The sequence below is a fragment of the Balaenoptera ricei genome, chromosome 1, assembly GCF_028023285.1.
Source record: "Balaenoptera ricei isolate mBalRic1 chromosome 1, mBalRic1.hap2, whole genome shotgun sequence".
Lineage (NCBI taxonomy): Eukaryota > Metazoa > Chordata > Mammalia > Artiodactyla > Balaenopteridae > Balaenoptera > Balaenoptera ricei.
In genome coordinates this window covers 112,399,681-112,420,941 of record NC_082639.1, presented here as the reverse complement: position 1 = coordinate 112,420,941, position 21,261 = coordinate 112,399,681, and the positions used below count along the sequence as shown (strand labels likewise).

At 49.6% G+C, this 21,261-nt stretch overlaps 1 protein-coding gene across 6 annotated transcripts in view; it reads right to left on the bottom strand.

The window, feature by feature from the left end:
- IL6R (interleukin 6 receptor) overlaps positions 1 to 21,261 on the bottom strand; it is a 79,972-nt gene that overhangs the window by 23,725 nt on the left and 34,986 nt on the right. For 4 of the 6 annotated variants that reach the window (XM_059932565.1, XM_059932558.1, XM_059932535.1 and 1 more), the window contains 5 exons: positions 6,437 to 6,685; positions 5,388 to 5,511; positions 2,863 to 3,035; positions 2,029 to 2,195; positions 1,344 to 1,485 (listed from right to left, as the gene is read on the bottom strand). In XM_059932565.1, coding sequence (XP_059788548.1) covers positions 1,344 to 1,485; positions 2,029 to 2,195; positions 2,863 to 3,035; positions 5,388 to 5,511; positions 6,437 to 6,685 — 855 coding nt within the window. Of the gene's footprint in view, positions 1 to 1,343; positions 1,486 to 2,028; positions 2,196 to 2,862; positions 3,036 to 5,387; positions 5,512 to 6,436; positions 6,686 to 7,234; positions 7,350 to 15,066; positions 15,169 to 21,261 lie in introns of those variants that run through there. The other 2 variants (XM_059932546.1, XM_059932551.1) reach the window with 2 other exon arrangements.

Here is a 21,261-nt window from a genome sequence, read left to right as displayed (position 1 = left end):
CGCGCGCAGCAACGAAGACCCAACGCTGCCAAAAAAAAAAAAAAAAAATTCTCCCTGAAGCCAGGGGTAGAAGAAAGTGGCAGGGGTAGGGGTGGGCCTGGACAATTTATATCATTCTATCCTTTGCTTTTTTTGCCATACACATTCAATAAATGGGTATTTTATTATTTTTTTAATTGTCTGGTATTTAAGAACAACTAATTGGGTCCAATTATGCTGCTGGACTAAAAAGATCGGACGCTGAAGCAAGCCTCTAAGCTATTCTAAAATAAGAACACTGGGAACAATGGGATGGGCTGCTACAAGGGATAGTAAGCTCTCCATCTCTGGAAGCATTCAAGCAGAGGCTGGGTAACCACTCTCTGGGAGATTCCTGCACTGGGTATAGGTCTATTACATCCTAATTTTTCATAGGAAGGAGTCAAAAGATAATGTCTCAAATTATTTTCTCAGAAAAAAGAGAAAAAAAAAGCCATATTAGTTTGTTATTCAGAGTGAAGGAGGCCACCAGCAGAAGAACTAGAAACAGAAAGTGAGCAGCTTCCGCTAGAAAGCAGGGCTGGAAATGGGAAGGGGTGGGGCAAGGGACACATTATTATAATCCCTTCTTTGCTTCTTTGCCATGAGAATGTATTAATTTGATAAAAATTAAGTTAAAAAAAATTCCCATGGGTTAAAAAAAAAAACATTAGTCACAGTTGCTAAACAATACATTTCTCAAAAATATTTAATTACATGGGAATGCTCACAAAATTTTATATATAAATATACACACACATAAATATACTTAGAAAAGGAAAGAAGTATAGTAAAATGTTCTCACTGGTTTTCTCTAGGTGGTAAGAATACTGGTGATAATTATTCTTTATATTTTTGGGAGGGAATTTTTCACTAATCACAGTAATTACAGATGATTATTATTACTACCTTTAACATCTTTTTTTTTTCAAGTAAAAAGCATTAGTTAACTGTGGTAGGTTAAATATAGCTACAAATTCTTTGCAGCTCCTCCCATCAAGTTGTGGAGGAACTTTCCCCCCTTGAGTCTGGGCTGGCCTGCTGGCAGATGACCGACCTCACGGAGAACCAAGAGCTCCAGCCACCAGCCAGAGTCAACCGTCAGATGTGGCAGTGAGGCCATCTTGGACGGTGCAGACCTGATGCAGCTGCATTCATGATTCAGGCAAAACCAGCACAAGAGCTGCCCAGCTGACTGATTTTCAACGTCTTGAGCAGATAAATGGTTGCTATTTTACCATGAGTTTGGGGGTGACTTGTTACATAGCAACAGATAATTGATACAGTAACAAAGCTGAAACATCCCTTCCGCATTTATCACATACCTGTCCAAGGGACGCCCGTGACCTCCTGGCTCCACTCACTCCATAAGCCATGCCCAAACTCCTCCTGGGCCCGGAGCTGCACCACATGCCTCATGCCACTCCAGGCGTCGTGGATGATGCAGTGATACTGGAGCTCCTTGACCTGAGGGCGAGAGGCACAGGTGACTCTGGGGTGGGGCCTGGGTGGCACCAGGTTAAGCAGCTCCACAGGGACATGGGAGTCCTTGGACAACCCCAGCCCTTCAGCTGCTTCCTCTCTCGGGTCCGGTGGATAACTCAGCTGGGCAGAGACGCTCCAAAGGCTCACACCACCCTGGAGGCAGAGCCAGGTGGGGTTGCCATCTGGGCCAACCGGTGCAGAAGCTGTAAGTCACAGTCCCTGCCCCCGTGTAACACAGACTCCTGCAAGCCACACCCTTGACCTGCAGGCAGCCCATCTCTCTTCCCAGCTCACACTCGATCTCATAAACTGGCCTGCAAAGAGGAGATTGGCCTGGCATTATTATTCCCATTTTATAAATGAGGCAGCCAAGGCTCAGAAGGGTTCAGAGACTTACTCAAGGCCATGCAGGCAGTGAGTGGCTGACCAGGACCCAGAACTCATTTTTTTTCTTTCTAGTACCCTTTCTACTACCCCTGAGTATCTAGGGGCTCTTTTCTGTCCAGAAGTAAAAGAAAAAATTACCATCCACATTGTGAATGTCTTTGATCGTTCAGCCCGGTATCGGAGCTCAAACTGTAACCTGTAGAAATATGAGTTCCAGGAAGGGGGGTCTTGCCAGGTGACGCTGAGCCAGCGGGGGTTTCTGTCCACGGCGGTGACCGTGACATTGACGGGTGGGTCAGGCTGCACTGTGGGAAAAGGGAGCACAGCTCCTATGCGGCAGCAAGTTTGGTGCCAAGGAGAGACCCATGAAGACTGCAAGTCCCCAGCAGGCAGGACCCCACCTCCAGCCCCAGACCACTTCCCCAGGCACACCCTGACAGGGCCCTCGCCTGCCACAATCAGACCTCTGGCAAGTATCCCAAGGGCTTCCCCGGTGGCGCAGTGGTTAAGCATCCGCCTGCCAATGCAGGGGACACGGGTTCGAGCCCTGGTCCGGGAGGATCCCACATGCCGCGGAGCAACTAAGCCCGTGTGCAACAGCTACTGAGCCTGCGCTCTGGAGTCCGCGAGCCACAACTACTGAGCCCGTGTGCCTCAACTACTGAAGCCCACGCACCTAGAGCCCGTGCTCTGCAACAAGAGAAGCCACCGCAATGAGAAGCCCACGCACCACAACGAAGAGTACCCCTGCTCACCCCACAACTAGAGAAAGCCCGTGTGCAGCAACAAAGACCCAACACAGCCAAAAATAAATAAATAAATAAATTTATTAAAAAAAAAAAAAAAGTAAAGCCCAAAAGGCACCAGCTCACCAAACCCCTCACCGGCCCCTCCAATAAGTCCATGAGGAGCATTAAATCAAAAAAAAGGAAACAGTTGGAGGGGAGATGGAGGCCTGAAGAGCTTACTTACGGATTCCGTAACCCTCAAATGTTTGGGGTCTGCTGGACTGGCTCCCGGCACTGTTGGAGACACACAGGGACACGACGTACAAAGAGTTGTCTCCCTCTGGGACTGCCAACTGGCAGGAGAACTGCTGCGACTCCGGGGAGTACTGGCACGGCTCCTGGAAGTCTTTCACCGGACTGTAGACACAAAACAAGGGCGGGGCTCGCTATCAGTTGCTGCACTTACTCAGGACAGGAGAGAAGGGGCAGGGGTTAGGAGCTCAGGCTCTGCGGTCTGACCCAGGGGGTTTTAATCTCCACTTCACACTCAGTAGCACTGGGGATTTTGAGTAAATTATCCAACTTCTCCAAGCCTCTGTTTTCTCATTCAAAAATGGGAATATTAACAGTACCCACCTCACAGGGGTTTCTTAGGATTAATTGAAAAATGAGTGTAAAACATCTAGCTTAGCATCTGGCATGGCAGTCTAAGAGGCTGCACTAGAGGGCACGTTCAGTCACTGTGGCATCACAGAGGTGGTGCATTCGGGCTCCCTGCCAGGCCCTGGGCTCTTGGCACTGCAGGGGATGCAGAAGGGAATCAAGAGGCCCCACCTTGGCCTCAAGACACTAACAGAAAAGACCTGCCCTCAGAGGACTAGGACAGCCAGTAGAATGCCATTCCAGAACCTCGAAGTGCTGGAAGGGTTTGCAAAGAGGTGGCAGCATTTCCGGCAGTGAGCCCAGAAAGGAATCCTGGGTGATGAAGATATTAGAGGTGAGTCAGACACTGTCCCACCCGGCCTGGAAGCCTGAGCTTCACCCACTTGTGACATGTGTGGGCATGTGAGTCCAGGGCAGCCACTCACCCTGCCGCCTCAGTGACGGATCACCCACCAACCTCTGATTTGAGTTTGAACCCCAGGCCCGGCACAGACTTTCCTTCTGGGAAGCCTGCTCCCACCTTCCCAGTCTGAGTGAGGGCCTCCCTCCCTCCCTCCCTCCACCATCACTCAGGCATCCATCCCACCTAACACTGAGAAGGTGGGACCGTCTGCTTACAGGTGGGTACCCCCGTGGGGCTTGAGGGCAGGGGCCCAGTCCTGTTTGCCTTGTGCCTCTCCCTCAGCCTAGTACGGCACCCAGCCCACGGCAGACACCGAACTCGCCAAACACTTATGGAGAGAGCAAAGGAGCAAGTGCAGTGGGGTGAGGGTGTGACTGTGGGCACACACACGAGAAAAAGAGCAGAACGTACAAAACCTCTTTCCAGGGGCCTGTTTCACCCCCGCAGTCCCAGGATGGGCCTGAGTGAGTTCTGGAGGCCCCCAAGGCTCTCACAGTGGCTCCCCATTCCCCCTTCCTCAGTTCAGGGTAGACAGCCCAGGAGGAGGATGGACATGCCCGAGGCTGCTGGCAGGAGGAGGCTGTGAGCTTAAATGTCCTGTCCTCTCTCATTCTTACTGTCAACACACAAATTACTCTAGTCCAAGTGTCAGTTGAATAAAGCTTTCCCAGGGCCACTGCACAGAACATCCCATTTACGGAGGAATGCCTTCCAGGTGCCACACAATTATATCCCAACTCAGCTTCGGGCTGTGGAGATTTCTGACCTTCCTCTACTTGGAGTGTGAACCATCAGTCCTAACGGCAGCTGCATCATGTGCAGATGGGCAACCTATACATGTCCCTGTGCAGAGACCAAAACATAAATATCACCACCAGGTGACTCACTGGAGACAGACACAAGTGGAAACCAAAACACCCAGATGACGTCCGTCACTGCTCGGATTTTTTGATACTCTGATGATTGCCAGCTCAAACTCAGTGATAAACAAACATCTGGACTACGGGGACCTTGGCTCTGGGATGGGGACAGAGAAAACTGCAGAGATGTAACCTTCCAACTTCCATCTGTGCCTGAACTCATCCCAGGTCCCCTCACTTTATGCCACAGGGACCCCCAGGCAGGTGTGACTTCCTGCCCCACTGCCCCCAGCTCCCTCTCCCGACTCTATCACCACCTCCTCTCATCGGCCATTATAATGGGAAAAGCCTGATAAGCTCACAGTCAGGACACTGCCCACGAGCTGCCCTTCCCCTCCCGAGGACATCTGCATCTTCTTAAGAGCAACGCCCAAAACCTTTGTATTTTGAATGAAATCAGATAGGCTGGGGTTTGATTCCCGGCAGAGCTACTTACTAGCTAGATGACCTTAAACAAGTTAACCAATCTCTGTGGTCCACAGTTTCTCCATCTGTTAACGAGAAAAACAACACCCACACCCCCACATCCACCCCCGCTATTGTGTGGGTTAATAGGACAAATATTGTAGCACAGTGAAGAGCACAGGGTGAGCACTCGTGGCGAAGTCTCAGCTCCCTCCCTCATTCCCTTCTCCTCGGTCCAAAGTACTTACTTACTTTCCAATAACATTTTGGAATCACTGGCCAGCCAGTCCCCTTGGGGTCCTCTGAGAGCCGCCACCACTCCCAGGGCCTCAGGAAGGATGGAGAAGACAGACACACAGCCCAGCCCAAGATACTTACAACTTCCTCACCAATAACACGGCCTTGGTGGTCGGGGACGGGGGACTCCGAGGACTCCACTCACAACCCACGTTGCTGAGGGGGCTCTTCCGGAAGCAGGAGAGCTGGGGCTCCTCGGGGGGAACTGGAAGGAGAGCACAGAGGCTGAGGAGGCAGCACACCTCACCGCCCTTCCAGGGGAGCCCTTGACTCAGCGCCCTGCCCCCACCCTGGCACCAGCCTGTACCACAGCCAAACAGCCACAGACAGATCTAACTGTGGTCGGGAAATCAAAGGATGCCAAAGTCCTCTTGTCAGGCTAGGAGGTGGGGCAAGTGAGGGGAGGTGCCTGGAGGCCAACTTGCCTAAAGGGGAGCGAGATTGGCACCAAAAGTTGGGGCTTTGGAGTCCCACAGGCCTGGTTGTGTGGCCTTGGGCAAGTCCCAACCTCTCTTCAGTTTTCTACTATAAAGTTAAATGACGATAAAATAGTCACCATGATACTGCTGCCTCTCACTGGGACATTGGGAAGATGGTATGAGACACCAAGGAAGAAAGTCCCTCAGCACAGGGCCTGGCACACAGGGCATCTGACTATAGGATGTCTTATGAGATGCAAGGGAGTTAGGAACCTGCTAACTCTAACAGTAAGAATAGTTCATTTGAGAGCTTACTATGTGCTATGCAGAGTTTTTAACACCATATTTAATCTTTACAACAACCCTGAAGTAAGTTAATAAAATCAACCTAATTTTACTAACGAGGGAACTGAAGGGCAGAGAAGTTAAGCCGTGAAGGAGGAGGATGCGAACCCAGGCCCCTTGCCCTCGACCCCCAAGCCCTAACCACACAGCAAGGTCAGCTGGACGGCGTCTCCGTCAGCCAGATGCCCCCACCCAGCTGGAAGTTCTACCAATCTCGCTGGCAAACGTCACTGGGCCTTTCCCCGAAATACTTGGGCCAGGGAAATAACAGGAATTTAAAGGGTCAAGCAGGGAATCTCTCTCTGGAATGCGCAGAGCAGTGCTGTGCTGGGAGCCGTCTCTGGGAGCTCTGAGGACACAACTCACCATCCACCAGCAAACGCACGCTTCCAGCTGGGCGGCCGTCCTCGTAGCACGAATAGTTTCCAGAGTCGCTAAGCAGCACAGACCTCAGAAGCAGCCTCCTTCCCACGCCAGCCCATCTGCCTTGGCGTGAACCGGTGACCTGATTCCTGAGCACCCAGTGAACGGTGGCATTGTCCCCCGCTTCCCCACCTGGGCAGGTCAGGGTAACGCTGGCCCCTGGCAGGCTGGTCAGCACATCGTTTGCCATCTCTGCAGGGGGAGAAGACACTGGGTAAGCCCACAGCAACCTGACAAAGGGACTGCATCCGATTCGGGAAGCCACAAAAGGCTCTAGTGCTAAACATCTCTCAAGTCCCTCCATTGGCCCAGGCCACCATCACATCACCTCTTCCTGGGTTATGGCAATGGCCTCCCTGTGGCCTCCCAGCCCCAGTCTTGGCCCTCTCCACCCAGCTGCCCCAGGGAGCCTTCCAAAGCGGCTATCTGGCCACCCCACTCCTTTGATTAGAAAACCCTTCAAGGGCCTACTGCTGTCCATGGCATAAAGTCCAAGTTTAGAGGCCTGGCCCACAGGGCTTTCCACCACCTGCCCCCTGCTGACCTCTGAGGCCTCATCTCTCCCCGCTCAGCCTTAGAAGAGACACAGTCCCCCCACCCCATCCCCACACAACTTCCTCCTGTTGCAGGTCTCAGCCTAAATGTCCCTTCCCCAGAGGCCTTCCCTATCTCCTCAGCTGCATTAGGCCCCCATTCTACCTCCCCCACCATGTCACCCATCACACACTGCCGTATAATTACCAATTCTGTATCCATCTTCACTTCAGGACTCCAAATGCCACAAGAATAGGCACGCTGTTTTGTCCTCTGTCATATTTCAGTGCCTAGATCATTGCCTGGCACACGGTGGTGGCCCACTGAGCACTTGATGAATGTATAAATGAATGTATACACACAGGAATGAATGCCACGTACCCAGTGGGACTCACAAGATGCATGAGTACACAGGGAGTCTCAGAATCCCAGGGTCTCCATTTTACAGGTAATAACTGAGGCACAGAGGAATCAGGAGACTTGCCCAAGATCACCAATAACTCAGCTGAGAGGCAAACCAGGTCTTCCAACTCTGTTCAGTGCTCCCTCCAGAACCCTACACCTATCTATTAAACCACTTAGGGTAATGTTATTTTTATTCTAGGGACCAAATTGGAAAGTAAAAGGGAACAAATGCACTCCCCACCCCTGAAAAATATCATGCTACTCAAGGAAAGGATATTAAAGATACAAGTAAACTTTTTTTTAGTATAGGTTAAATAGATTCATAGAATCTAAGTTTTTTTTTAATAAATTTATTTATTTTTGGCTGCGTTGGGTCTTCATTGTTGCACCTGGGCTTTCTCTAGTTGTGGTGAGCAGGGACTACTCTTCATTGCGTTGCATGGGCTGCTCATTGCAATGGCTTCTCTTGTTGCGGAGCACAGGCTCTAGGCGCACAGGCTTCAATAGTTGTGGCTTGCGGGCTCTAGAGCGCAGGCTCAGTAGTTGTGGCTCACGGGCTTAGTTGCTCTGCAGCATGTGGGATCTTCCCGGGCCAGGGCTTGAACCCATGTCCCCTGCATTGGCAGACAGATTCTTAACCACTGCGCCACCAGGGAAGCCTAGAATCTAAGATTTAAATTAGTCTAGCCAGTTGAGGAAGCTGAAGCCAGGGAAAACAGCAAGTTTTCATGTTAAGCACACTTGGTCCTTCTAACCAAATGTGTAGCCATTTATTAGCAAACAGCAGCCATAAGTCTGGTCAAAGATTTCCGAAAGGCCCAGCAACAGCCTGGGCACCTGACCTCACCTCCCACCTGTGCTCCTGGGCTGGGAGGACCAGCACTAGTGTCCCCCCGACCTGCAAAGCCTTCTTGCTTGGGAGGAGTTTTTAATCTCACGCTTAACCGACTGTCCCTCCTCCCGCCAAGGTAGCTGTTGGAGAGGAGAGAATAAGGCTCAGTGACTCCCAGGAGGATAACACTCAAAGCCAGCGGGGCTGGTTGTCCAGACCAACCGCCGGCCACAGTCCAGAGACCAGGGACATGAGCATCAAAGGGACAGCGACAGCTTCTGTCTGGCTACACAGACTCCCTTCAAGCTTCCTTCTCACCTTATCACTTAGAGTCAGAGTTCTCCACCCTGGCAACCTCTGCCCCGAGGTTGGCAGATAAAGGACATGTGCAAGGGCAGCGTAGCAGCTGGTCACCTATGGTTTCTTTCTCTTCACTGTCAGAGCCTTCGACTTTGGGTGAGAAAAATGGCTGAATCTCACCATGCAGCCAAGCGAGTGTAGCCAGGTTCCTTAGACCCCTCTGCCTCACTTCCCCCCACTACGGGCCAAATGTCCTCCATTTAACAAATATTTGAGGAGGCCCCCAGAGCCAGGCACCAGTGAAGAGGACACAGTTAGGTGGCAGAGAGACCCTGCCCTCAAGGACAAGACATGTAAGACGCATTCACTGCTGCAGAACTGGGGCAGACGACACAGGGTGCCCCTGAACATCAGCAAAATCCCAGTCCCTAGGAGACCAAGTCCACTGAGGGTACCTCCACGCCCAGAGGGCTTAAAAGAGGTATGAAAAGCCCTAACTACAGTACACCTTTCATACATAATCTTCAGTAATATATTTCCAGCATTTCAAGTATCGTTTTTAAATGTACTATATGATATTGAACACATGCAAATTAATATATGTAATGTACATGAAAGCTATTGAAGCATGAAACACCCCCAAGCTCCTACCAACCGAACCACGAGCACAATCACTGTCTCTGAAGCTCCCTCTGTGTTCTGCATCCCCCAGCCTCCCTGCTTATAGTGTTACATTTTGAACTTATCGCTCCCTCACTTTTTTTTTTAATAGATCTTTATTGGAGTATAATTGCTTCACAATACTGTGTTAGTTTCTCTTGTAAATGGGTTCAGTTTTGCTACTCATGGATCCCTCAATTTTTCTTAACTTTGTGTGATATTTGAGATTTATGTAAATAGATTATAGTCTTCTGTGACATGTTTTTGTCATTCATTGCTTCCATGATTCATGTAGCTATAGTATTCATTTTCACTGCTGTGTAATATTCCATTGGACAACTGTATCATTCTCTTGCTGAGGGAGGTTTTGGGTCGTTTCCAGTGTTTTGCTATATCAAAGAGGGAACTTTCTCGAAGGTGGCTCTTGGCGCATTTGCCCAAGAATTTCCCTGAGTAGAATTGCTGGTCCTGGTGTGTGTGCATGTCACACATGTCCTTTTCCTTCATAATTGACACACAGTCCAAACCTTTTAAGTCTTACGTGCACTTGACAGTGGCTATGGTTTGCCATGTCCAGTCCACATACTGAATTACATCTTTCCCTGAATCAGGTTAGGTCTAGAAGACACACTGACACTTTGAATCAATATATCGATACTTTCACTTTTCCATTTTCCACTTAATAAAGCAGCTATAAGGACAAAACCTAACATGGATGTCAAGTTCACGCACAAATTACCAACATTGTAGGAACAAAGACGGAGACACTGTCGGGAATTCCCTGGTGGTCCAGTAGTTAGGACTCCGAGCTTCAAGTGCAGGGAGCACGGGTTCGATCCCTGGTCCGTGAACTAAGATCCCACAAGCCGCACGGCGAGGTCAAAAAATAAAAAAGATGGAGACGCTGTCAGAATAGGACAGTCTTCTGGTGGGTGGCCCCACTGTGCAGTGCTTACAACATCCCTCCGTCAGCTGACGAGCGGAAGTCGGAATTCACAAGGCACCAATACACAATAGATTCTCAGGGTTGCCTGAAAGTCCAAGTAGGGGTAAAGGACCACGGTAGGCTCATGCTTTCCTTGGCACTTTCCACATGGCACCATCCTTAACTATATATAGGTCCCCCTCCCCAATCATGACTATGAGGCTGTGAACTCCTACTAGCACTCCTCAGAGAACTCAGTAGGTGCTTAATTAATGTTTAATGTAGGGTGCCTAAGAGGTACCCACAAGGTCAGGGCCTCCACAGTGCACACTCCCAGGAGCCCCTGTCACACAGGACACAGCGGTCTACGTGGTGCCCCTCGTGTTGTGCAGCGGGCAAGCCCTACACTAGAGGCCAGAAGAGCCAGCTTGTCACAGCCAGGAGATGCTGAGGAAAGAAACTATAAGCCTGGAGCCAGAAGGGACTCTCTTTTCTGCTTCTGCCTTTGCCAGTTCCAGGAAATATGTTTCTCTGGTCACTTCCCTTACCCCCAGTTCAGATGGAAGCTCTTGCCATGGTTAGTGACCAGCTTGAACAATAGCAGGGGCTGTTCTGTTCCTGAATTCACTAACAATGGCCAGAGTATTTGGGCAGCTCAGAGAAATCACAAATAAAAAGACTTTTTTTCTCTTCTACTAAAGCAGAGCTTCAGGAGCAACATAATGGCCACTTCCTCTGCCAAAAAACTTGAGTAATGGTTTTCTGAATCTTTAAAACTGAGTCACTACTCTTTTTTAACGGGGAATGATTAATTGTAAAACACCCATTGGCAAGTATTGCCTGTCCCTGCCCTTCTTCAAAATACATTTCTTCTAGAACCTGTGAACAATGCTGTGTTAACTATGCCTTTAAAAGCATTCTATGCAGGATGATCACAATCAAACACTCAGAGAGGAAAGACCACCAGAAAATACCCTTGCTACAGTCAAGAGTGGGCAGTGCTGGCCCTACCCAGCCACCCACCCCTCTGCCTCCTGACCCGAATCTCTGAGTCAGTGCCCGTGACACCCGTGGGGCTGCATAGGAGGCCCTGGGCATCTCTCTTGGTTTTTTTTTGGCTGCACCTCGCGGCTTGCGGGATCTCAGTTCCCCAACCGGCGATTGAACCTGGGCCAAGGCAGTGAAAGCCCGGCATCCTAACCACTAGGCCACCAGGGAACCCCTGCCTGAGCAACTCTTTGAAAAGGAAGAAGTGATGTTCACAGAATGCCCTCCTGGTACTTCCACCCACCTCTCCAAATGATGGGACTAGAGGCAATTTCTTTCTCTTCCTTTCATCTTTCTGTCTTTTTTTCAATTTTCTATAAGTTGTTTGTATTACTCTTATAATGAACACACACAGACACACATACATACGTATATATATATTTAAGACAAAGAAACTACATAGCCTGGATCTGTCCAAGTTATCACGCCTAGGGCGGGAGGAGGTGGGGCAGAATGCAGTGGACACCAGGGAATAGGGGTGGGGTGAGACTGGATTTTTCAGGGCAAGCAGCTTCTGACAGCACCTTCCGGTCAAAGAGCGTTCACCCCCCACGCTTGCAGCTCTGCCCTCCAACCCTTGCAGCTCTCTGTTTTGTCACTTGCGCTGCACGCTACACACTTAACCCTCAGCCATGCTGGCCTCATCCCCTGGTGGACACAAGGGCACCATCCCTCCCTATCTGCCCTGTTTGTCTGCTCCTTGGAGTCTGCCAGGGCCCTCCTGAAGGCCTCCCTGATGGGGAAGAGCCAAAGGGAAGAGACACAGTGGGGAACAGGTGAGGAGGGAGCTCCTGAGAGCATCCTGTTCCCCAGAGATGTGCCCCAGCCATTCTCACACTCCCACTCTGGGAGGTGAGGGGACCAGGTGGGGAGGGAGGGGTTGGCCCTGCACACTCTGACATTCAGCACAGCATGCAGTTTAGCATCTGCCCGTGAGCAATTGCTCAGCCATTTGAGGCCAGCATTGCAAGTCCATGCCTGTCCCCTCCTTAAGATTCAAGAATTTTTTTGTGCACCATCAAGTGCAAGGCCAGAAATCTTAATCCTGGAGAGAGAACTGACAGCTAGTGGTGAACACCTACTATGCACTGACACTCCTCTCCACAAAACCCCATGGACAACTTAAAACTACCTATAACACAGGCTGCCCTAAGATAAATGTCCCTGACATATTGAGGGAGCCAAGAGGAGGGGTAGAACACTCAAAAAGGGAGGGATTCAATGGAAGAGATATTTGGGTTGAGCCTTGAGACATGAGTAGGAGTTTGATAAGTGGAACTACAGGGAATGGCATTGTATAAAGAGGGAACAGCATGGAAAGGCATTGAGAAGTGAGGGCCCGGGGAGGGCAGGTATCTGGTGTCCTCCAAGGGGATCAGAAACCTGACTCTGCAGGCAGAGGTATGTGCAGGCTCAGTGCCCACCCACCTCCAACCCCAGCCTCCAGGACAGGAGCCAGCAGTGCTTCCTCCTTCTGTTAATCTTCCAATCACCAGTGCCTGCCCTCCCCCCAGCCCCCCACCCCTTCCTGGCCTCCTAGTGCTCCTAGTGCATCACAAAGCATCCCAGAGGCAGCAGAGAGGAGGAGGCGGCGAAGGACTGTTGAGCCTCCTTTGTTCTTACCAAGGTCAATGTCAGATGCAGGGTGGCAGCACCCTACATCCCAGCTGCCTATGAAAAGGGATTGTGCAGAGGACCAAAGCATCTCACTTGGGACTGAGAGCAGAAAAGTATCCCCTCCTGAAAACAAACCTCCCCAAATCTCCTCCTCAACTGTCAATGAACTCAGTATCTGGTCTGGTCTTGTTTAGTCACTGACAATTAACTGGGTAGGGTTGGACTGACACCAAGATACACTCTTGTCTTGATTTGTCCTTTAACATAAAACACATCTCTAAGAGTGGCAGGCAGCCTGGCATAGGGGAAGCAGCCCTGTGTTATCAGAAGACCCGAGTTCTATTCCTGGTCTTGCCACTGACTTGCAATGAGCCTTGGGCACATCACAGCCCCTGACAGAGCCCCACTCACCTTCTCTATGAGGTGAGGGTTCAGACTACAATCTGAAGCTCCCTGCTGCCCCTGTTCCTGCCGTCTAGCATCTTATCACTCTGAATCACTAGCTCACAGGGGGTAGGAAGCATGTCTGTGTCTGTTTATCTCAGACAACAGCCCAGCTTGAAAATACAATTAATCTATGGATTTATTATTCTAGTAGTCAATGACTTTTGGAGAAGGATGATGGCCAGGGCATCCCAGTGCCCTCAGACAGACACGTCTCCTTATCCCTAGAGAGCCCCAGGAGAGGGAAATTCCCATAACCTCCCTCGCCTCTCACTCCTCAAGGGGAAGAGAGTTTAGGTCCTAGTAACCTCTGGCAACCAAATCCACACCTCCCGGCCCAATGCTCACGCAATCCCACTCCCTGGGCCGCTGGGCCCCCCACCATGGCCGACACCTCTCAAGCCTGGGAACTTTGCAGTACAGCCCTGGGAAGTGAGACTCTTCCCCCTTCCAGACCTAAGGTTGGGTGCCAGAAACCCAGACAGCTTTCTTGTTTTTCTACTTTTTTCCTTCTTCAAGTAAACTTGCAAATGTCAATAACCAGAGAAAAACACGCACACGGAGACACATATTTCTCAACTCTCTTGCAGCTTGTTGTTGCTCTTGCCAGCAAAAACAAGTTCAGCTTCCTGGACCCGTTTATGTAAGCGGTGAAGCAGCTGCCCAGTGCCACCGCAACACGGGCTTAGCTCACGCTTGCTAATCCCACCGCCCCGGTTTCTGAGCAGGGACAGTCGTCCAGGCTGGCAGCTGGGCCGGCTAGCAGCACAGGACAGCCTCCAGCCTCTGGGGCTGCAGAGACACAGGATCTCAGAAGGGATCACAGAGGAACCGCAGGGCCCCTGTCAGCGGTAAAGACCCTGATCTGGAAGGAGGGAGCTGCTGAGAAGTCTCCAGGAGAAGAAGAATGTGGGCACCTCATGTTCAAAGGGAAACACATGCAGAATTTGACCCCACGGGGCCTAGAACAAGTCCCCAGTGTGCTCTGTCCCCTCTCCCTGCATCCCCATCTAAGGACTGAAACCAATGTCCTGACTTCCCGAGTAATAATAACCGTAACACTCAGCACCACCTACAGCATTTAGCAGGTGCCAGGCACTTTACCTAAGAGCCCTCGGCTCCTACAACAACCCTGCTATGGGAGAGGCTGGTCCCCATTTCCGTGGAAGTTCAGAGAAGTTAAGGAACTGGCCCAAATTCACACAGCTAGTGAGGGAGGGAGTCTGCATTGGCTCCAGGTGAGTCTGGCCAAAGCCCCCCTCTCTCTGGGGGTCCAGGCGCATCCCCGTGTTCCGGCCCAGCCCCGCTTCTCTGGGCTGCCCACCACCCTCGTCTCCCCCTCTCTCCCAATTTCCTCTCCTCCTCCCTGCTCTCCTCAGGCCTTTCCACCCATCACAGAGGCTCAGGGAGGGGAGTCCTGGGGTTGAGGGGTCTGTGTGAAGGGGGAGCGAGCCTTTTCCCACACAGCCCTGCCACACCAACTAGCCCCTCAGGGGCTCTCCCAGGAAACCAGGGGCCAAGTACCCTTGATCCTTCTCCTTCTACCCTACAGCAGCAGCACTCCTGTGACGAGTTATAGTTTAAAAGCGCCCCCCTCCCCCGTCGGACTCCCAATCTCACGCTCTCACCAGATCATCCACTCACTTCCCTAAAATCCCCAGAATGCCCTCTCCTGCCATTTAGGGCTGGGCCTCTGTGGCCCCTGCCGCCTTCTCTAACTCAGCTCCCAGCCCCACCTCTTCCACAGCCCGCTCCTCAGGTTGCTGACTCCTGCCCTCCTCTCCGTCTAATGTGTTTGTACTTCTGTACCTGCTCGTATTTGTCTTGTATTTGGTGGAGTCAGTATTTATCTTGGCGAGGCCTTCCCCTCCATCCGCACCAGGGACTGTATACTTACTGCTTGGACAGAGGGTCTGGGAGGCTCCTTTGGACCATAAAAAGGTAATGCTGGCTGCTGACTCAGAGACCAGCGCGTGTGACCAACTCCTCACAAGAAAAACATTCAATCCTCCCCTGGCAGCATCACAGATAATCAGCTGGCCCCGGGCCCAGAAGGTCTGGCCTGGGTCACCTCTCAGAGATTATAAACTAATTAGAGGAAAAGATATCAAAGGAGGGCAAACAATTCAATTCCCCCACCCCCACCAAACCCCAAGAAGCAGATTGAGAAATAAAAAGAGTAAAGGCAAGACTAAGCAGGCCGGGAAGAAGGGCACATGGCCACAGGTGGACACAGACGGGACTTGGGTCCAGAAAGGGGCTAAGTTGGGGCTACAGCCACAGAGTGGGTGCTGAGCTAAGAGTTGCTCTTCTAGGGCTATAAAGGCCCTTAAAGATGATTCAGCCAACCTGCTCATTTTTATAGATGAGGAGAACCAGGGCCCAGAAGTCACACAGCCAGTGTGTGGTGTAGCCAGGACTGGAACCCTGGGCCTTGGGACTCTGGGTCATGCTTGCCCCACAGCCCACTGCCTTCCCAGGAGCACAGCACAAAGGGTCCTGTCTTCCTGTCTCTGAACTTGGCCTTGGAGTCTAACCAGGAGCCTGACCCACATCAGGGTCTTTTATGTGTTTGTGGAAGCAAAGGGGGGCAGGGTGCAGCACACACCTGATATCTCTTCCCCCTTCCCCATCCCAAACCATATCCAACCCCACCTCCTGCCCCAGCTTCCACTCCTCCACCCCTTTAGATATGAGGAAGCAAAGCTAAAGATGTGAGAAGTCACAAAGTGGAGGTGTGGTAGGGAGTGACTAGAAGGGACACAGGAGAGCCTGCTGGGGCTGGTCATGTAGCTAAGTGGTGGTTACACGGCTATGCTCAGTTTGCGAACATTCATCGGGCTGTTAAATTTATGCTGAGCGCACTCTCCCATATGTATGTTACACTGCTACACACATTTTCTAAAGCCCCTAAGTCCTCCTGCCTGAATTCAAGCCTACATTCTTCTCCTTACTCCCATGTACCATGAGCAGACACACACACACACACACACACACACACGCACACACACACTGGTCTAGCTTCATGTCACCATGAAGAAAGCAGCTCAGAATGGAAGAGCAGGCATATCTACCCTCAGTGAAACTGTGAAACCTGGTTTCCAGCTTTCCTGCCCCCAACCTGTTCCCCTCATAAATAAGCCACGCCAGGCCTACCATGTTTTGAGCTAGGGAGACTCAGCATTATAACTATGTCAGTGCTCCCTCAGTTATCTCTAAATTTAACTTGATCCTAATAAAAATACCAACAGGACTTTTTTTTCTTGGAAGTAGGCAAGCTGATTCTAAAGTTCAAACAGAAAAGTAAACAAGCAAGGATAGCCAGGAAAATTCTGAAAAAGCAGAGAACTGAGAGGAGGATTAGCCCTACCAAACTCTAAAGCATATTATAAAGCTATAGTTATTAAAACAGTGTGATACTGACACATGAGTAGACAGACAAAACTATGGAGGAGACTAGAAAGTTCAGAAATAATAGTAACCAAAAATAGATTTGTCTGCACTATTGAACTGTACCCTTTAAAATGGCTAAGATGACTGACTTCCCTGGTGGCGCAGTGGTTAAGAATCTGCCTGCCAATGCAGGGGACACGGGTTCGAGCCCTGGTCCCAGAAGATCCCACATGCCATGGGGCAACTAAGCCCGTGCGCCACAACTACTGAGCCTGCGCTCTAGAGCCCGTGAGCCACAACTACTGAGCCCGTATGCCACAACTACTGAAGCCTGTGCACCTACAGCCCATGCTCTGAAACAAGAGAAGCCACCGCAGTGAGAAGTCCACACACCGCCACAAAGAGTAGCCCCTGCTCTCCGCAACTAGAGAAAGCCCGCGCGCAGCAAGGAAGACCCAATGCAGCCATAAATAAATAAATAAAATTTATTTTAATAAAATGGCTAAGATTATAAATGTTATGCTTCTGTATCTTACTACAATTATTTAAAAATAGCTTAGTTTGAGCGTTGGCTATATAGAGGTGCTATTCTAAGCTTGCACATGGATGACCCAACTTGATCTTCCCAACAGCTTATCTTACAGAAGAGGAGGCTGGTTACATAGCTAATTAGGGGTAAGCCTAGATTCAAACCCAAGCAATTAGGCCTCAGAATTTGTGCTTTTTAACTATTCAATCTGCCGACAAGCAGTATAAACCCAAGTATACACAGCAATTTGGTAGATTTTAAAGGTGGCTTTTAAAATCAGTGGTGGAAAGATGGATTATTCAATAAACTATAAAAAAGGACATCAGGTGATAACTGGGTTAAGAAAAGTTAGAGCCATACCTCAGTCCATGATAAATTCAAAATGGATCAAACATTTAAATACAAAAATTCTTAAAGACACCAGAAAAAAAAATCTTTTTTTTACCCCCTCCCAAAAAGAATCTTTTAAGACAATCTTGGCATAGGGAAGATCTTATTAAGTATGATACAAAACCTACAAGTCATAAAAGAAACTGATAAACCCAACTACAATTTTTTTTTAATACGCAAAAACCAACCCCCACCCAAAAAAGTCAAAAGACAAATGACAAACTAGAGAAAAATCTTCACAACTCATATCAGAGAGGACTAAATTCTTTAATATATTACGAGGAAAAAGACCAACAACCCAGTTTTTAAAAATGAGCAATGAATATGAACAGGCACTTCATAGAAACAGGTTATGCAAATGTCTCTTAAACATGGGAAAACCTGTACATTCACACTCAGATAAGATAAATACAAGTTAATTCCACACAGATGCCATCTCTGTGTAGATAGCAGTTTAATAACACATTTTCGTCAGAGGTGTGGAGACACAGGCATTCTCTCATTGCTGCGGGGAGTATGAATTGGTGCAACTTCCACCCTCACTCAAAAGTACAAATGCACATGGCCTTCGACCCACAGGTTCACCTTCAAGAAATTTATCCTGCGGATGTTCTTGCGCTCAGGCAACATGATGGATATGCAAAGTTACTCCCCAAAGCACTGTCTGTAATGGCAAGACAGGAAACAAGCCCAAAGCCAACGTCCATCAAAAGGAGACTGTGTAGGGACCTCCCTTGTGGTCCAGTAGCTAAGACTCTGCACTCCCAATGCAGGAGGCCTGGGCTTGATCCCTACTCAGGGAACTAGATCCCACATGCTGCAACTAAAGATCCCGCACGCGGCAAGGAAGATCCCGCGTGCCGCAACTAAGACCCCGCGCAGCCAAATAAATAAAGATTTAAATATAAAAAAACAAAAAACTAACGTTAAAAACTTAGCACTATTTTCAGGACATACCTAATCTCTCAAAAAATGTGAACAATTGTAATTATTATTTCCACTGCATTAGTGGGTCTTTCCCCTTTTCTGTGAGAAAGTCTTCACACTATAGCCTCCCCCACCCCTCCCATCAAAATGGAGTCTTCAAATCAATAGCAGCTATCAAGCACCTGCTTTTGTTTGTTTCAGCCTCAAGATGTGTTGCTCTGCCTGGGCTTGGAGTGACTTGGCCCAAGGTCTGCTGGCTTGTTAAGTGGGCAGTCAAGAGACAGGCCTGGACTGTCTGACCCCTGAGCTGTTTTCTCTCTCTGCTGTCCCAGCTGCCTTGCTAAGAGACAGAGAAAGATCATTTACAGTGACATGTGGTTGCAAAACATTCCCCTGACCCAAAGTGATATGAATGGATATGGGGGAGGAGGCGGTTACAGTGCAATGGTTTAAACATATACTGTGGCCTTAACTATTCTTCTTAAGAGAAGTACTGAAGAAGGACACTTCCTGGGGCAAAAAGTGGGGCTGTCTTTGCCACACCAGTGCATATGTAGTTGGTGAGTCTGAGGACACTGATAACAGAGACGATATCACTGAAGTCGCCATGCTTTGGGAAGGGTGGGAGTTGTGGGTGACACACGTGATACAGTGGAAAGAGCAAGATTCAGAGCAAGGTCTGTCACTTCCTTGCTGTGCGATCTTGAGCAAGTTACTTAATCTCTCTGAACCTCAATTTCCTTTCACCTACTCAAGGACACTGCTTCGGCGATTCTCACCTCTCTGTCAATTTTTGATCTCTACTAGATCATTTCCATCAGCAAGCAAACATGCTGAGATTTCAGTCATTTTTTTAAAAAATTCTTTTCATGACTCCACTTCTCCAGCCAACGAACACTCCATTTCTTTTCTCCCCTTTATGGCTAAAATCCTCCAAAGAGTAGCCTCTACCAGCCGGCTCCAGTTTCCCTCCTCCTGCTCTCTCTGCAAACTACTCCTGTCAGCCTTAGGCCTCCACCATTTCGCCGAAACTCCTCACATCGTCAAGGTCACCAATGGCCTGCGTGTAGCTAAGTCCACTGGTTAGGTTGTCCTCTTGCCTCTCAGCAGCGTTTGACACCACTGATTGCTTCTGCCTCTTGACACACTGTCCTCACTGGATTTTCTGGACAACAACTCTCCTGGTTCTCCTCCTGCTTCACTGGTCTCACCTTCCCAGTCTCCTCCTCCTTTTCCAGCCTGAAAAGGTTGGAGTGTCCCAGGGCTCAGCCCAGGGCCTCGTCTCTTCTCCATCTACACTTTCGCCCTCGGTGATCTCAGCCACTCTCAAGGCTTGAAATAACACCTGCCATCAGTCGACTCCCAAATTCATACCTCAACTCAGTCCTCATTCCCAAACTCTGGACTCCCATACCCAGCTCATCAGCATCTTCTCGCCTTGTCCAATAGAAAGCTCAGTTTCAGCGTGTCTGAACTGACCTGATCTCCCCCCAACAAGACCTGCTGTCCTACAGTCTACCGCATCGATGCAATGCCCTCAGATTCCTCTCACACACGGCTGCTGTGAAGAGTAAATGAGGTCACAGATGCAAAGAGCCCAGCACAGTTCCGTGTACGGTCGTCACTCAGTATGGTAACGGTTGTTGTAACCATCACGTAGAGAGAGAAAACCAGAGGATGCTTTTCGGGAAAGGAAGTTGGGAGGTGGAGGGAAACTGAGCACAGGTGCTGGGAGACAGCCTGGATGCGGGGCCTCAGGGGGCACACTCCTAAGAGCAGAGCCAGAGGGCAGAGCTGGCGGGGGGCAGGTAGGAGTGAGGTGCAGCTAGAAGTCAGGCCAAACCCAGGACCGTGCCAGAAAAGCCCCTGACTATGCCAGAGACTTTGGACCTTTTTGGATCTCAAGTGCAGAAGAGAGTAAAGCACACAGATGACCGAAAACAAACTCCCCAGGGCTTCAGCAAACAGAGTCTAAGAGTTAAAAGCCTCTTTTTTGCCATCTTCCTCTTGCCACTCCAGCCCTCAAGGATTCTCTTCCAAAGACTGATACCTCAATGACAGTTAGCAACAGGACATTTAGCATTCCCCTGTCCAGCTGGAGTCTAAGGGGCCCAATGGCTGAGGCCTGGTCTCCCCAGAGACAACCCCAAGCTTCACCAGGGCAGAGGGCACCCGTGTGTCCCCACAGAGCCCTCTGCTCCAGAACCCAGCAGGCCCTCACGTAGGACCAGATTGTTAAAGAGGAGGCAGGAATTTTCCTGCGCAAGATGGGAGTATAAGGAATCCCTAAACATTTATATTTCTTCAGGCCTTCATGCAAGCGTCATCTTCTTGGTGAGAACTTCCCTGGCCTCCCCTCGAAAAGATCAATTCTACATACTCCTCAACATGTACGCAGTTCCTATCTCCCTCCCTTGCTTTATTTTTCCTCCTTAGCACTAGGTCACTATCATACTATATATTTAATATACATCCCAGGTAGAATGAAGCCCCCGTGAGCCAGGGATTTTTGGCTATTTGGCTCACTGCTGTATCCTCAGCTCTTACAATAGTGCTTGGAAGATCGGAGGAGCTCAAAATATTTTTTTCAAATGAATAAGTTATTAGCTACACGCATTTAAGCATTTGCTCTGTGCTAGAGACCTCACTATACACTCCGTAGTACCTTACTTAGGGCATTTCATCATCATAACAACTCTGCAAGGTAGTATATGAATTATATCTCTTTTCCAGATGAGAACAGTGAGTCTCTGAGAAGTAAAATC